The sequence below is a fragment of the Siphateles boraxobius genome, unplaced genomic scaffold (genome assembly GCF_051911475.1).
Source record: "Siphateles boraxobius isolate OS27281-9 unplaced genomic scaffold, OSU_SipBor_1 8, whole genome shotgun sequence".
Taxonomy (NCBI): domain Eukaryota; kingdom Metazoa; phylum Chordata; class Actinopteri; order Cypriniformes; family Leuciscidae; genus Siphateles; species Siphateles boraxobius.
Genome location: NW_027509208.1, coordinates 16,066,873 through 16,084,770, shown reverse-complemented (window position 1 = coordinate 16,084,770; position 17,898 = coordinate 16,066,873). Strand labels below are relative to the sequence as shown.

Here is a 17,898-nt window from a genome sequence, read left to right as displayed (position 1 = left end):
TCAATGTGAGATTGTGAAACATTAAATGGTTTCCCAAAAAGGAATTTCATGGCATAGATAGCAAGCTATCAAACCAAATGTTACTAACTTTTTTGTGTAATTTTTCTATGACTTTTAAGCAAGGGGATTTTTAGTAATGTGATTTTTAGATTTTTTTTTATGTGAAGAACTAAACAACAAGTTTAGTTCTTCACATTAACTACAAGCATTCACACATGTAAAAAGAAAAAAAAATCACAAAGTGTCACAATGTTTTAGTATTGAGCATAGTTTTATCATTTGAAATCTGACAAATCACTTTTTGTGAAATGTTTTGCTTGAAAATGGATTGCGCTCTATTTCTTTAAAGCACTTCGTAATTTCGGGAGGAGTGACTTTCAATTAACTGACGGAGCATATAAGCAGGCGTTCACCTTGCTCTGGTATCAGCTCTTTTGGCATCCCTCCAAACTATACAGTTTGGTTTGAAATGTGCTGGGGACAGAGACGCATTCGGAAGTGCATTTTCAGAAGTGCTGGGTACAAACTTGACGAACTGTGCAGCCTCTCTGCTCAACCCGTATATAAATCCATCGATCCGTGAATTGTGTTTGAGCTCTTAAATGGTCTAGAGGTAACGTTAGATCTTTTGCCAAGCTTACAGGTTACAGGTTTTAATCCGCATTTGTATATTTTTTTTTTCTCTCATCAAAACTGATATGTTTATCAGAGGTTAGTCTATATATCAAGCAGGGACACGTTTGTGTGCATTTTATTTTGTGATTTCACCAGAATGAATAGAGAGTCTCCACAACTGTGATAGATTGAAGTGCGCGTCCGAGTGAAAACTGCGCGAGCCACAAGAGAACACTGTATCCATGACACTGATAGCAGCGGCACGATCGCTCATCTTGAGTTAAAAAACAATACATTTTAGCGCTGTTTAATAACGAATTAAATAAATGCTCTGCTAGTTAACTGGATATGTTTTATTTATTTGCATTGGGTACATCGGTGGCTCAATGTTTCAAAAAGTGGTGGGTACAAAATGTACCCACGTCCCCAGCGAAATCGACGCCTATGCATCACTCCACCTCCCCAACTCCACCAACATAATTTAGGCATCTTGCTACCATGCTCATCATCCAAGCATTAGTAGTCCCACTGGGGGGTATATCTAAGCTAGAGTTGAAGCTGCTTCCACAAGCCCCTCCACTGCGGACAACAAGCCAAATACGCTTAACCTTATTAGCTTAAAGATTATATGGGCAAAGGAACTCATGAATGTAGCTTAAGAGTCTAAATAGGTTTCGGTTCCATTAAACATGACTGGCAATACTTCAAACAACTTTGAGAATACACCTGCACTACAAGTTCATGTGGTACACCTTTCAAAAGGAAACACCCGAACAGTGTGGTAAAAACATCAATACAGTTTCCTGCCACTAGATGGTGTGAATCACAGAATATAACTCTAGGCATATATGTATATATATATATATATATATATATATATATTGGTGCAGTAATAAAAATAGAGGTAACACCTTCCAAATGCATATCCAATGCAAAACACATAATAGGAAACAACATGCATTGTGAAAAACGCTATACCAATAAACAATAATTATAATGTACATTAAACATGGGGTAATGATTGGAATTCATTTTTTCAAGCTACTGAAAAATAAGATACATTATTAACATGCTCAGGACAGCAGTGTGTTTAAAAACAACTTAACTTCACTGTTTATTATCACAATCTATTAAACCACAGTTGTAGTTTCACCAACAAAAATCCCAAGAGAAACAATATTTTAGAATACAATGGTATATGTGGTATGATTTCCATAGGACATAACTTTGACTCCTCCCCTCTATATACAGTAATGCAACTAGGCTATGAAATCATGTGACTGTCTGAACTAGAGACTGAGACTAGTGACTAATAATAATCAACAATTTTAAATCAAATCAACATGAATATTCATATTCCAGTGATTCAAATTTTGATTATTCAATTTATGAAAATAAAAGCTTTACAATATATTTGAATGCTACATAATCAGACACAATAAATGGCTACATAGAGTTATTTAATTATTTATTGTTAATCAAGTTATGAATTGCCTTATAAAATGTCTAATGTGCTAACCTGTCCTTAAAAATCTACTCTGTAAAATACCTTATCCCTTTATAAAGCAGAATGCAGCATGTTTTAAAACATTATTGGCCTTTAAACATGTTCAAAGCACACTGAAAAAAATTTGATTTCTCAAAAATGCTCTTAACCACGTGTTGTCATTTTAATATTGAGTACTTCTAATTCATCTGATGCCTAAAATAGTTTCTCTGTGAGTAATTCCGCCATGAGAATGAATGGTATTAAAATTGGGAATTGATCACTCCTAAACATTCAGGTGCCGATTCAGGTTACATGTCTTTTGGATCTGGTGGATCATGTCTTAACCAATTTAGTCATAACTCTGGACACTGTAGAGCGGAATAACTGTCTGTTTGCTACCTGAGGCAATCCTACAGGACTAAGTGCTCCTGGACTCATGGCAAGTGGACGCTGAATGGGACCATCTAGAATAGAGAGACCTTTAACCAATGGTCTACTCTGTCCACTTTCCCCTGATACAATGTTCTGAACACTCGAGAAGTGACCACTTACTAATAGCTGACTGTTATTTACCTGTCCAGTAGAAACGTGAGGCAAGCTCCCTAGGCTTGTAGTACCTGCACTCATAGACACAGGATACTGTCCTGGTCCTGCAACCAATAAGTTACCTCCATTGACATGACCCTCTGCAATAGGAGGACCACTAACCAACAGTCTGCTCGCTACACCTTCTCCTGATACAATGTTCGGAGCACTTGAGAAAGGAACACTTGATAATAGCTGGCTGTTTACTTGACCATTTGCATTTTTAGGGATGCTCACAAGAGTTCCAGAGCCTCCTACCAAAACATTACCACCATTAACAAGACTTTTTACTGTCCCTTGTCCATCATTCTGTGCACTGGAAAAGGAGCCATCAATTACTTTTTGGTTCATATGTACTGGTCCACTCAACTCTTGAGAACTCACTTGGTAAAGTGGTTGAGGGCTCATGGAACGATTTGGACCTAGACCACCGACTAATACCATACTTCCATTGACTGAACCATCTATAAGAGAAACTCTACCCTGCCCGCTCTCTCCTGATACAACCGATCCCACAGGTACTTTAATCATCTGCAACAAACCAGTTCCATCTAGTTGTTGCTGTGGCATCATTACAAGGCTTGAAGTTGGTGAAATGTTCTGGATTACCACAGGATTAACTTCACCTAAACATTCATTAATCATGACTGGACTTTGAGGTCCAATTTGAGAGTACAAGACAGAATCACCAATGATGCCCTGCTGTCCACTACCTAAATGTGCAAGTGCATGTCCATTACCTTGAGTCAGAAGTATGTCAGCTTCTGGAGTGCCATTAATTATGTAAAAACCTTGCCCAAGACCATCCTCAGACAACAAAACATTGCTTTGCATTGGCTGGTCAAATACGTAGTACATAGGCTCCTGTACCACCATCTCATTACTAGATGCGGTTTGGACAAGTGGTGATTTGACAGTCATCTCCACAGGACTGGGTTGGACAGTGTTGGTCATGTGATTGGAAGATACTGCAGTCAATGCAGTTGTGATTGGTGTTGTCTCTACAGTATTTACAACAACATTTGGGTCAGCCTGAGACATAGATTGAGTCTGTCTAAATCCACAAACCTCAGCCAAGGTGCTGAACTTTAAACCCAGGTTGTTTAAGAACTCTAGGTCATCATTGGACTCGTTGTAGCTGCAGCTGTCAACAGAACCGGCAACAGATCCTTCACCCTCATAATCATACTTCTTCAATCCTTCCTCTGGAGAATCATACTTTTCTATATACGTAGATTTCTGCAAAAGAGTGAAAGAAAATATTGTTTAAAATGTAATTGAATGAGGTGTTTAAGGAATAGTTCACCCAAAAATGAAAATCATCTTATAATTATCTTCATGATGTTCCAAATCTTTTTCTTCTGTGGAATGAAAGTAAGTGGGATCCAGTGTTTTTTGGACTCCCTTTACGTTCATTATACAGACAGAAACAATTTAAACATTCTTAAAAATATCTTCTTTTGTGTTCCACAGAAAAAGAAAGTCATACACATTTTAGAGCAACATGAGAGTTAAAAAAAACAAACATTTTAAGGTAAACTATCCCTTTATGTATTAAAAACGCCTCCATACAACACTAATAATAATAATAATAATAATAATAATAATAATAATAATAATAATAATAATAACATACTTGTGTGAAGTATTCGTTTAGGAATGCATCAAACAACACCTTATGCTCTTCTTGACACCAGGCAGAGTTTTCCATATCTGCTCCATCAGTATCACAGTAAAAGCCTCCAAATGCACTCTCCTGCATCATTCCTACCATTTTAGAACCGTTATAGACTGGTTGGTTTGATTGCTGTACATGAATTTCATCCATTGGTGTTTTATGGTCTATAGCTTCCACCATTACTGAAGATTCTTTGGATATATTTTTTTGATCACACCATCCATTGTTGAGTTTTGGTGGGGGGCTCATCAGAAGAACATTCTGGGAGAGAAACAGAAGAAATTATCACATAATACAAAAGTTTTTCCCTAAGAATATATTTATTAGCTGTGTGAGATCATGAAGGGATTTTTTACCCCGTCTTCTCCTTTTCCCTCTATGCTATAGGAGATAAGGTGCTGCTTGGTTTGAAATGGCATGTCAATAAAACCTCTTCCACCACTCCCACTTTCACATTTTATTAAGACCATGAACATCACTAAAAATACAGACATAGAAACACAAACACTATTTTACAATATTACCACAAATAATTTGATCCAGACCATTTTAGCCTGCCAACTTTACAGTTAACTAAACTTTATATTTACAGTAGACCAGAGCAAAGTAAACCATGCTCACAGATTAGGCAGATGAATCCTAGAAACAGAAAGCTAATTCCTGGTGCTCCAAAAGTGGCTGATGTAGTGTGTACTGCTGCCATTTTTGCACCACAAACCAAGCCTTCAGAGCATGTACAAACTTCTAAATGGAGGACTTGTTCATCGGTGCAGGCCAGTCCTTGCATGTCACTGATCTCCATGGTGACTTGGTAAAAGCCAGGCCATAAGTCATCTTTAGTGAGCAGTGAAGCACTTACATCTGAAGAGGTGTGAAACAGTTAGAGACCTGACTATGAGGTTACTTTCGACTCAGAAGTGAACAAGAAAAATCATCTACTTTATATGTTGCTATAAATTACATTAGACATTTACATGAATATCTGAATATGTTTGATAAGACATTATTATTGAAAATCAGAGATTAGTTGGTAGTTCTGTTTGGTAATACCATTTATTCTCTGCAAGTTCCATTTGCCCATTGTCTTCTCTTGTATCAAATTGAACTTCAGTGGAGCTCCGTTGGGATATGAATCATTATCTTCTGCTGTGACATTCACTACTCTGGTATCACTGCAGACAGTCTGCACATTATTAAGGAGTTTGGGGCAGTTATCATTCAGGTCCTCCACCTGCAAGGCTATAGTCCCCGTAGACGTCTGAGGGTGCAGCTCTAAAATGTATAACAAACACAAAACATGTTGCAATTAACCTTCTTAAATCTTCTTTTCATATATTTCACTAGTGTGAAATATATCACCCAGGACACACTTCATGTGGTTGGTTGAGAGAAATTAAAAAGAGTGTAAAGTGAGGCGACTGTACTCTTAAATTGTCCATAACAATAAAAAAAGTAGGTGTGTCCAAATATTTGACTGCTAATGTAAAGGTTCCCAACATAATGTACTGACTCTTTGTTCCTTCCTACTAACCATCTGTAATGCAGAGGATCTTGGCATAGTAGGTCCCATTTACCACATATGGAGACTCACGATCAGGTAACTTATTGAGTTTGATCTCAGCAGTGTCCACGTTAATAGAAATCCAGTTGTCAGGGTCATATCCCTTTGCATATCTATAAACAAACATGGAACATTACTTGATTGCTACATTTGGGGTTTATTACAGGAATAGTTAGTCACATTTTGTAAAACTAAGGTCTAATAATGCTTCTTAACACATCTGATTGAGTTATTGTAATCAGTGCCAGTCCTCCCTATTCGCAAACTACGCTTAGGGCCCCTGAACCTTCAGGGGGCCAACTTTCTCTCAAAGATTATTTAAGTAGCATATCACTATATAATGTAAACATATTTTTATAACATACACATACAAATGTGGATTCCTCTTTAGCAGAGTCATGTAGAAATGTATTATTTATTTTGTTTTTACTTTTTATTTATATTTATAACTGTTTTGGACATCATGCAGTGTGGCAGATAATGGTATATGCTTCCAAACAAAGCTATCTGTCCGGAGCAACAAAAAAAAGAAAATGTGCCAACAATGAAGTAGGTATGTATTTTTTGTAACATTTTAAATTCTTATTTAGTCTTGATCTCTGGCCCCTGGTTCAATATTAGTAAACTCAGGGATGGGCAGCATTTATGATACATTAGCATTTCAAATACGTATTTCAAATATAAAATAGTATTTTATAATTTGAATTTGATAGGATTGATGAAAATAACGTCTCGGTTACGTATGTAACCCTCGTTCCCTGAGTAGGGAACGGAGACGTTACGTCGGATGACGACGAATGGGGTTTCGCTAAGAACACCTATCGACTTCGAGTATTACAAAACGAGCCAATGGCAAAGAAATGCCATGGGTCTGCGGAATTTGCATAGCGTATCTCCGCCCTACCTCGTGGGTATAAAAGGAGGACGCCGGCAACAGGCAGATATGTTTCTTCGCTGAGGAGCCAAGACTGAGCTCAGGCGATCCCCGCGGTACAGCGGAAAGTGGCAGGAAGACGTAACGTCTCCGTTCCCTACTCAGGGAACGAGGGTTACATACGTAACCGAGACGTTCCCTTTCGTTGTCACTCCGAGTTACGTCGGATGACGACGAATGGGGTTACCAGTCTAATCACGCCACCTTCTCAGCTGTCTTCCAGTGCCCTGCGTAAATCTGAGATCCCTGTCGTGAGACTGGCACGGACGAAGGACTCCTATTTAGCACAGGAATACCAAGGTACACTGGGGAGCATATCCCAAAGTTTAGGGGAAATATGCAATTACTGCCAACCCAGAGGGGGGGACTTAGAGAATACACATATGACCCGAAGGAGACATATGGAGAACACTGGGGTGTCCAGCCGCAGGTGGAATATTTCAACCCCAGGGGTGGCAAGGTGGCTTGCCAAGGGAAAGACACATGCTCAAAGAGGCTTACAGTGGAAATACACATGTGGGGGTCGCTCAGAGGAGGGACCATGCACACGGGAGGCACCTAGCCGACACGCAGGCAATAGACACTGGCGCCGACGTCAGGAGTGCTGGAGGAGCTCAGGGCTTCCGGGGAAGCTCACCTGAGGAGAATATCGCACGTATCCAGTCCGTGGAGTGGAATGGCGAGCAAGCGAAGACACCTGAGCGGGTCCGGTACTAGCTGGTTGAAGCGAGTACACGAGAGGACACTGGCTCCACTCGGAGATTAAAGAATCTGGCGAATGTGTTAGGTGTCGCCCAGCCTGCAGCTCTGCAGATGTCTGTTAGCGAGGCGCCATGCGCTAGAGCCCAAGAGGATGCCACACTCCGGTGGAGTGGGCAGTCACACCAAGGGGGCACGGTCGACCTTGCTGCTGGTATGCCAAAGCAATGGCGTCCACTATCCAGTGAGACAACCTTTGCTTTGAGAGAGCCTTTCCCTTCAGCTTCCCACCATAACAGACAAAGAGCTGGTCTGAGGTCCTGAAACACTGCGTCCTGTCTACATAGGCGCGGAGAGCGCGTACTGGACAGAGCAGTGCAAGGCTGGGTCTGCCTCCTCCAGGGGCAGCGCTTGCAGGTTCACCACCTGGTCCCGGAAGGGAGTGGTAGGAACCTTGGGCACGTATCCAGGCCGGGGTCTCAGGATCACGTGAGAGTAAGCCGGCCCGGACTCCAGGCACGCTTCGTCAACGGAGAATGCGTGCAGGTCCCCTACCCTCTTGATGGAGGCCAGTGCAACCAGGAGCGCTGTCTTCATAGACAGGAATTTAAGCTCGACTGATTGCAGGGGCTCAGATGGAGCACTCTTCAGGGCAGTTAGAACCACTGAGAGGTCCGAAGAGGGAACGAGAGAAGGGGGGCGGATTTAGTCTCCTCGCTCCTCTCAGGAACCTGATAACCAGGTCGTGCTTCCCCACCGACTTACCTTCGATGAGGTCATGGTGTGCGGCAATAGCGGCAACGTAGACCTTCAGGGTGGAGGGAGACAGCCTTCGCTCCAGCCCCTGTTGAAGGAAGGAAGGCACAACGCTGATCGAGCATCTCCGGGGGTCTTCTCGGTGAGAAGAGCACCAGCTGACGAAGAGGTTCCACTTCAACGCATAGACGTGTCACGTGGACGACGCCATAGCGGAAGAGATGGTAGCCACCACCGCTGGTGGTAGGGTACTCAAACCTGCCTCGTCCCATCGAGGAGCCACACGTGGAGGTTCCAGAGATCGGGACGAGGGTGCCATAGGTGGCCCCGTCCCTGAGGAAGAAGGTTCTTCCTCAGAGGGATCGGCCAGGGAGGTGCTGTCGCGAGGAGTACTAGTTCGGAGAACCAGGTGACCTGCTCCGCGTCCTCCCTGACCTTGCGCAAGGTCTGCGCAAGAAGGCTCACTGGGGAAAACGCATACATGCGGCCAGCTGTGCGCCAGAGCATCCGTGCCGAGCGTGCCCTCGGTCAGGGAATAAAACTGGGCGCAATGGGTCGAGTCGTGGGAGGCAAACAGATCTATCTGTGCGTCCCCGAACTGGTCCCAAATCAGCTGAACCGACTGGGGATGGAGTCGCCAATCTCCCGGGAGGGGCTGAAGCCGTGAGAGCTCGTCGGCTGCACAGTTCAGGGCTCCGGGGATATAAATGGCATGAAGCGACCTCAGATGCTTCTGACTCCATATGAGGAGGTGGCGGGCGAGTTGCGACATACGGCGGGAGCGTAGACCACCTTGATGGTTGATGTACGCTACAGAGGCGGTATAGTCTGAACGGACTAGTACGTGTTGGTTCTTGAGCACGGCCCGGAAGCGGCGCAAAGCAAGACGTACGGCCAGCAACTCGAGGCAATTGACGTGCCAGAGGCGTCGGGGTCCTGTCCAGGAGCCCGCGGCAGCACGTCCATTGCACATGGCACCCCAGCCCGTGGAGGAGGCATCTGTCGTTACAACAACATGCCGCGAAGCTTGTTCCAGGGGCACTCGGCCCGTAGAAAGCTGAGGTTCGACCACGGGGTGAAGGTCTGACGGCAGGTCGGAGTAACTGGTACTCGGAGGGTGCCGTGTTGCCATGCCCACCTCGGGACTCGGTCGCGGAGCCAAAGCTGAAGCGGTCTCATATGAAGCAATCTGAGCGGCGAACCGCGGCTGCAGATGCCATATGCCCCAGGAGCCTCTGAAGAAACTTCAGTGGAACCGCACTCTTGCGCTTGATAGTCTCAGGCAAGTCAGCAATGGCTGAGTGGAGAAGGCGACCAAGTCCATACCGAGAAAGGAGCTCCTCTGCACGGGGCAAAGTTTACTCCTTCCCCGGTTGACCCGAAGGCCCAGACGAGCTAGGTGCCGGAGCACTGGGTCCCTGTATTCGCAAACCTGGTCTCAGGAGTGAGCTTAAGACAGCCAGTCACCGAGATAGTTCAGGATGCGAACCCCGTGTTCCCATGGAGGAACAAAGGCAGCCTCAACAACCTTGTGAAGGCGCGAAGAGACAGGGCTAGCCCGAATGGGAAAACAGCGTACTGATATGCGCGCGTCCTGACAGCAAACCGTAGGTATGTTCTGAGTCGAGGGAGAACGGAGACATAAAAGTAGGCGTCCTTCAGGTCGATCGCTGCAAACCAATCCTGTGGCCGCACACATCCAGAAATGCGTTTGGCCAGGAGCATCTTGAACGGCAGCCTGTGAAGGGAGCGGTTCGGACCAGGATTGGCCGTAACCCACCAGACTTCTCCGGGACAATGAGGTAGGGGCTGTAGACCCGGACCTCCTTACGGCTGGAGGGACAGTCTCAATCGCACCCTTCGCCAGTAGGGTAGCAACCTCCGCTCTCATGATAGGGCATAGCCATCGACCAAAGTGGAGCGGACTCCCCAGAAGTGGGGAGGAGACCGTGCGAACTGAATCGCATAGCCGAGCCGATGGTTCACGCGACCCAGCGGAACAGATAGGGAAGCTCTACTGGCAGGCTCCCAACTGTGCCAGCGGCGTCGAGAACCACAGACGTCCCTCCGGTGGTGCAGCGAAGCGGAATGACCGGCCCAGACTTGGACGGCATAGCGGCCCGGTGTGGGGGCAAGGTCAAAACCGCACCCTGACAGAGGAGGCCAGGGAAGGACCAGCGTTCCACAGGGGCCTGCTCTGTCAAGGGTCTGGCGACAGAGGGGGACAGGGGCGAAGCGGTCGAGGACGGCACGCCGTGTCAACCACCTCCGGGACAGAGGGGGACGAGGAGAGCACGGCATGTGGGCGGCGCTCTGTGTCGTCCGAACTCTCTGTGCTCAGAGACGGGAGAGTCAGTTCTTTGGAGAATAAGGATTCTTCCCCGGCCCTCACCCGGGGAAAGGAGTGGTCCTGCTACCAGCTCCTGGAAAGAACTGAGTCCCATCTCTGAGGAGCCCATCCCAAGAGCGCCGCTTAACCCGGCGTGTAGCGGGGGGCGGGGCTGGAGAGGACTGTTTTGGCGTCCGACCGCGGCCTCCAGAGCCGGCCCGGCTGAGCGGGCGGGGTGGGAGCCGCGGGGGAGCGCCCACGGCGGTGGGCAGACCGAGGGACCTGAGCGGACGGCGGGGCCGTCGGGACAGAGTCAACCTCAGTCTGCTCCATCCCCGAGGAGCCCGTCTCAGGAGCGCCGCTTAACCCGGCGTGTAGCGGGGGGCGGGGCTGGAGAGGGGCTGTGGCGTCCGCCCGCGGCCCCCAGAGCCGGCCCGGGTGAACGGGCGGGGTGGGAGCCGCGGGGGGGGGGCGCCTTCGGCGGTGGGCAGACCGAGGGACCTGGGCGGACGGCGGGGCCGTCGGGACAGAATCAACGTCAGTCTGCTCATGAGCGGCTGAGAGCTGTTGGTCAAGCTCTCAACCGCACCGCCGGAGAGGCCGACCTGGGATATGGGAATGTCGGACAGACGGGTCCGTGCGACATCCAGCACATCAGACAGGTTCAGCCACAGAATGGTGAGCATCACCTGACCCAGGGAGCGTACGGCCACTTTCGTCGCTCGGAGAGCAAGGTCAGTGACGGCGCGCAGCTCAGTGAAGAGCCCTGGGTCAGTCCCGCCCTCGTGCAGGTCCATGAGCATCTGGGTCAGCCATGGCATGCAGAGAGGCGGCTGCCAGTCCCGTGGCACTATAGGATCTCGCCACAAGCGTAGACGAAAAACTACAGGCCACGGGCGGGTGCTTAGGATTGCGCCGAGAAGAAGCACTCTGAGGACACATAGCATCGCAACAGAGCGTTCAGCCGGGGGAACCCCAGTGTACCCAAGGGCAGCGGCCCCATCGAGGGGAGGAAAGGCGGATGAGATCAGCGAGCGGTCCTGAGAAGACAAGGGGGTCTTCTAGGACTTCGAGATCTCATCATGCACGTCCGGGAAGAGAGGTATTGGGGTTTGCCACGGACGAGGGTCGGCGGCCTTACCCAAAACCAATCGTCCCAGGAAAGCATGGCCGTCATCTCCGGATCAGACTCAGGCACAGCCGTATGCACACCGGAAGGTGGCAGCTGTGACGAGCCCTCACTTCCAGAAGACTCAAGCCCACCTAGTGATGCTGCAACAGACATGGCATCTTCCTCTGTAGCTTCAACTGAAACACGCGGGCCACCAGAGGGTAGACTCGCGGAAATCAGCAGTTCACTAGCGGGCACCGTCATTGAAGAGGGGGGCTGGGGTCACGGACACGTAGTCGGCGCCTTGTTCCAGACCGTAACCCTCAGGTCACCCTGGCCACCAGCCGAAGATCGGGGGGTGGATGAGGGGACTCTCACTCTTGCGAGTTCACCGAGTCTCGACCTATATATGACACGATGATCACGTTCCCTTGCGAGAACATGAGTCACCCACGAGCGCTGTTCAAGCATGATCAAACACACTAGACAGCGCTCGTGCCCATCAGAGTCCGATACCAGTCCGCTGCAACCAGAAATGCACGGGCGAGCCGTCTTTAAAAAGACGTGCCGCGTGCGAGCTCTTTTATGAGAGGAGAGAAAAAAACTCCGCGATGTTGAAGCGCACAGGGAGACACACACACACTGGCAGATTACTGCACAGATCAGCAGGCACTGTGAGCTCGCTGCAGATCGCCGTCACACCAACACCGGAGAGAGAAGCTCGTCTCGTAGAGCGAAGTCAGAGATGACTGTGGAGTGAAGAAATACTCTTGGCTCCGAAGCGAAAACATATCTGCCTGTTGCCGGCGTCCTCCTTTTATACCCACGAGGTAGGGCGGAGATACGCTATGCAAATTCCGCAGACCCATGGCATTTCTTTGCCATTGGCTCGTTTTGTAATACTCGAAGTCGATAGGTGTTCTAAGCGAAACCCCATTCGTCGTCATCCGACGTAACTCGGAGTGACAACGAAAGGGAACCTCATATTTTGTATCAAAATACTTGAGTGTTTTTTTTATTTTAGTTGTTTTAAAATACTGTAAAATACTTTGTAAGAAGTCTACATGATGACATCATAAAAATGCGGCCTCTGACTGGTGCCTAATCAGTAGTTGGCTCAGACCTTTTGAGATCAGAAAAGAAAATGTATCCATGGAAGAGGGTGGTCAAGATAAGAAACGTGTTGGCTGCCTGCTTTCCATAATTTTTTTGCATAAATTGCTATTATTTTTAACAGTTCATGTTAATTTTGGTGTTCGTTTTACTAGCCTAGGCTAAATAGTTTACCAATTTACATAATGTTCTTGAAAACTATTATACCTAGCAGCAGGCCCACAGTTAACGTTAGCTTGCTACTTTCAGCTTATGTAAGTTCGTCAGTTGTGCATAAAACATAATAATAATAGAGTATGAATGACTGCCTGGCACATATTATATTATTATATTTATAATTAACAATAAAATAATGAATTAGTTAGAACCTAGTTACTATGAATACAGGTGCCATCAGTGGTCTTCTTATGAATGACTTGTTTGTCATTGAGTCACTGTTGCAGATGCAAAGTAGGCCCTTCGTCACCTAACACCAAGTAACTAAATAAAGATACAACTATGTGTCATTCGCAAACTGTTAAACATTAAATATTTGCTTTATTAAAACTAACCTTCATCTTGGAGATCACAGGGATATGTGAATATTTGATCTGTTAACTGGTTGCACATGTCAGATGTATTACATGACTCGAGCAGAGAAAAGTTGTTGCTATCAAACTTTGCTTGCTTAATCAACCAAGTCAGTGTAATGGTGAAGGGATAGATCAAATAGGCCAATTGATGGGAGGTATGCGAAGAAATTTCATGCTGCCTATTTTCAAAATACAAATATAGAGATGTTTATTTTGATACATGGTGTGGCTGCTATATTTTGTAGTTTATTTTGATACACTTAAAATTAAGGTATTTTGTATTTTAATTTAAAATACATTTTTATGTATCTTTGCCCAACCCGGAGTCAACTGTGCTCCGTTAGAAATGCCCCATGATAAAATGTGATTTTCAGTTTGTGGCAGTATAAATCAATAATAAAAACGTTTTTGTGCGTGGTTTAACGTATAATAAATATACACATTCCTGTTCAGTCATGCAAGCTGTCATGTGAGTCCTGTCAAGTGTTTTAAAAACAATGCCCATTATTCTAAAGTTAGAGAATTATCAATGTATTTCTGTCTGTTTACTTTAGCTTTCATAAGCTATAGTTTCTGTGTTTTAGTTTCATTAGTAAATCAATAATTTGGAAAATCATTTCAACTGTGTGTAGTTCCCTTTCAAATGAGAACTCGCACTGCATCCTAGGACCCTATGGGGAACACCTCCTGTGTGACCGGTGTCTGAAGCATGTGTCTAAACGCGACAATGTCATTGGATGGCAACAGCCCGACACGTAACTACTGGTGCGACCATGAGTATAAGAGGGTGCCTGTAGTACACTGTAGTCATCAATTTCTTTAGGGTAGAGTGTTTCTAGGTCTCATCTCACTCTAGACAGTCATCCTGCTAAGGCCTGCTCCACAGAGCTCCGCTTTGAGTTGTATGGCTCTCTGAGAGCCTCCTTGATGAGGCTTTCCTTCTGATCTTTAGAGCTTAGTCTAGATGATGGTACCAATGTGAATGACTCTATTCAGCCTCCTTGGCTAGATGGTATTTATGACAGCATGTTTTTAGGCCTCCTCTCATTTTAGAGAGTCGTTCTGCTGAGGCCTTCACTCCCCATTGCCTTGCCTGGATAATGTCTAGAGTTGTATGGCTCACTCTGAGCCTCTTTGATAGATCTGTCATAGCATAGAGTGTATTTGGGCCATCTCTTGTTTTTAGAGTCATTATGCTGAGACATCCACTCGTTAGAGCTCTGTCTATACAGGTGATTCCAGTGTGTATGGCTCTCTGTGAGCCTCCTTGGTGAACTGTTTGTGGACAGATCGATTGCTCCTGTTTGCCTAGCTGCCTGCTGTGTTTTGTTTGCTTCGAGGCTGTAAGCTCCGTCTAAGCCTCGTATTAGCTTCGTATTTCTTTCTGTTTTGAACCATCATTTACTACCATTTCTAGTTGTTTATACTACTAAATACAGCTTAGACAACATCTCAGATTAACCTGACATTGCTAGCTTCCATTATTGTTAGCACAACACGCTAGTAATTCGCTACCATGTTAACGCGCCGACCGTGCGCTCAGTTATTTATTTTTCTTGCGCGCGCCCGCACCTATGAGTTCATAAAAAGCCCAGGTGAGTAAGAATCAGTCAACAAACACGGTGAGTTATGTCTTGTCCTGTTATTGTAATCTGCACTTCATGTTACATGTTTAGCATAGCCTTCCCCGTCGACGATATAGGGTTTTACTTTATTTTTTTTTACATTTATTTTTTTACAAACTTTAATTGAGGATACTAAGTGTGCTAGAGCTTTAGATACTATTTTGGATGTGCCTAGCATAGTGAACTCTTTACATGATTCGGTTCCGGCTGAATTATTGCCTGTGCAGCAAGGCAAATGGGTGACAGTGAGGGATCGCTCTAGTCGCGGATCAAAAAAACACTCTTCCGTTCTGATTACCATAACAAATCGATTTGCTCCACTCAGTGAAACACCCACTGAGAATTCTGTTGATTGAAAATAGAGACACCAGCCAACATAGTCACATGTTTGCCGGGAGCCAGAGCGCCTGACATCAAAGCAAATTTAAAAGATCTGGCTAATGCTAATCGTAAATTCTCTAAGATTGTTATTCACGTCGGCACTAATGATGTTCGACTCCGCCAGTCGGAGATCACCAAAATTAATATTAAAGAGGTGTTTGAACTTGCAAGTATGATGTCAGGCATTTTAATTTGCTCTGGCCCCCTTCCTGTTCGAAGGAGTGATGAGATAGTTAGCAGATTGTCATCACTCAATGGCTGGCTGTCAAAGTGGTGTCCGTAAAATAATATAGAATTCATGGACAATTGGAAAAGTTTTAGGGGGAAACCTGACCTGTTGAAAAGAGATGGTATTCATCCGTAGTGGGATGGTGCCTAATTTGGCTCATAGTCTTAGAGATAAAACATGACAATCTGGGGCTCAGGTCAGGAAGCAGACAAACTGGCTAAACCGACCGTCTGCTAGGGGCCTTGAGTCACCAAGGTCAGATAAATCCCATCCCTTAGATCCTCTTTCACCTAGATATCATCATATAGAGACTGTGTCTGTTCCCCGAATTTGGAAATCCAAAAATGTCCAAACCCATCTAAGGTTAAAAATGTACCTGATATTCAACAAATAAAAAACAGATATAATACAGATGAGCAAACGATAAAGCTTGGGTTGCTGAATATTCGATCCCTTACTTCAAAAGTGCTCATAGTTAATGATATGATTTCAGATTATAACCTAGATGTGCTGTGTATGACAGAAACCTGGCTAAATCCAGACGATTATATTACTTTAAATGAGTCCACCCCCCATGATTACTGTTATAAACATGAACCTCGCCTGAAAGGCAAAGGGGGAGGTGTTTCTGTAATTTATAGTAATATTTTCAAAACCACTAAAAAATCTAGTTAAGTATACTTCTTTTGAAGTGTTGGTGCTTAATGTAAAAATATATAATGTAAACGATAAATCACGTTTGAGAATTCTGCTGGCAACTGTATACAGGCCACCACGGCAGCATAAAGATTTTATCAAAGAATTTGCTGACTTTCTATCAGAATTAGTATTGACAGCAGATAAAGTCCTAATTGATGGTGATTTTAATATACATGTAGATAATGGAAAAGATGCATTGGGATTTGCATTTAAAGACATTCTTAACTCTATTGGAGTTAGACAACACGTGTCAGGACCTACTCATTGTCGTAATCATACTCTAGATGTAATATTATCACATGGAATCAATGATGATGCCGTTGAAATTCTGCAGCAGAGCGACGACATCTCAGATCATTATCTAGTCTCATGTAAATTACATTTAGCCAAGGCTGCAAAGCCAACTCCGTGTTACAAGTATGTTAGACCTATCAATTCTGCCACTAAAGATTGCTCTATCAATAATCTTCCTAATCAGTTTCATCATCTCAGCATCCCAGATAGCTTAGCAGAACTTAATATTGCAACAGAAACTTTTAATTCTCTCTTTTCCAGCACTTTAGACACACTTGCTCCGTTGCGCTTGAAGATTAAAGAAAATAGTCCAACGCCGTGGTACAACGAGCACACCCGGGCCCTTAAGAGAGCAGCCAGAAAAATGGAGCGCAACTGGAAGAAAACAAAACTAGAGGTATTTCGGATTTCATGGAAGGAGAGCTCGATTGCTTACTGAGAGGCTTTACAAGCTGCTAGATCTGCTTATTTTTCAACCCTTTTAGAAGAAAATACACATAATCCTAGGCATTTATTTGAAAAAGTGGCTACACTAACGAAAAAGAAAGCTTCAAGCCCAGAAGTTTCCAAGAAACACAGCAGTTATGACTTTATGAACTTCTTCACTTATAAGATTGATAATATTAGGGACAAGATTATAACTATGCAACCATCTTGTACAGTATCACATCAGGGAGTGCATTGTAGTCACATTGAGGTAAAAATTTGATTCATTTGATGCTATAGGAGAGGAAGAATTTTGCAAACTCGTTAATTCATCTAAATGGACAACATGTATGTTAGACCCTATACCGACTAAGCTACTGAAAGAGATGCTTCCAGAAGTCATAGATCCTCTTCTTAACATCATTAATTTGTCTTTGTCTCTAGGATACGTACCAAAAACCTTTAAGCTGGCTATGATTAAACCGCTTGTTAAAAAAACGCAACTTGATCCTACAGAATTAGGCAATCACAGGCCGATCTCAAATCTACCTTTTCTATCAAAGATATTAGAAAAAGCAGCATCCTCACAACTGTGTTCCTTTCTTGAAAGAAATGATATCTGCGAGGATTTTCAGTCAGGATTTAGACCGCACCATAGCACTGAGACAGCTCTCATTAGAGTCACAAATGATTTGCTCTTATCATCCGATCGTGGTTGTATCTCTGTATTAGTGTTATTTGATCTTAGTGCTGCATTTGAAACCATTGACCACACGATCACAAGTTCAGTCTGGCGTACCAC

General features: G+C 44.8%; 1 protein-coding gene across 1 annotated transcript in view; it reads right to left on the bottom strand.

Moving 5' to 3' along the window:
* Positions 1-1,704: 1,704 nt before the first annotated feature.
* dsg2.2 (desmoglein 2, tandem duplicate 2) overlaps positions 1,705-17,898 on the bottom strand; it is a 31,704-nt gene continuing 15,510 nt past the window's right edge. Inside the window, exons 9-14 of the mRNA XM_077220963.1 lie at positions 5,899-6,041; positions 5,418-5,639; positions 4,989-5,228; positions 4,724-4,845; positions 4,326-4,628; positions 1,705-3,928 (exon numbers count right to left, since the gene is read on the bottom strand). Of these exons, the coding sequence (XP_077077078.1) occupies positions 2,438-3,928; positions 4,326-4,628; positions 4,724-4,845; positions 4,989-5,228; positions 5,418-5,639; positions 5,899-6,041 (2,521 nt within the window). The 3' untranslated portion in view covers positions 1,705-2,437. The remainder of the gene's footprint in view (positions 3,929-4,325; positions 4,629-4,723; positions 4,846-4,988; positions 5,229-5,417; positions 5,640-5,898; positions 6,042-17,898) is intronic.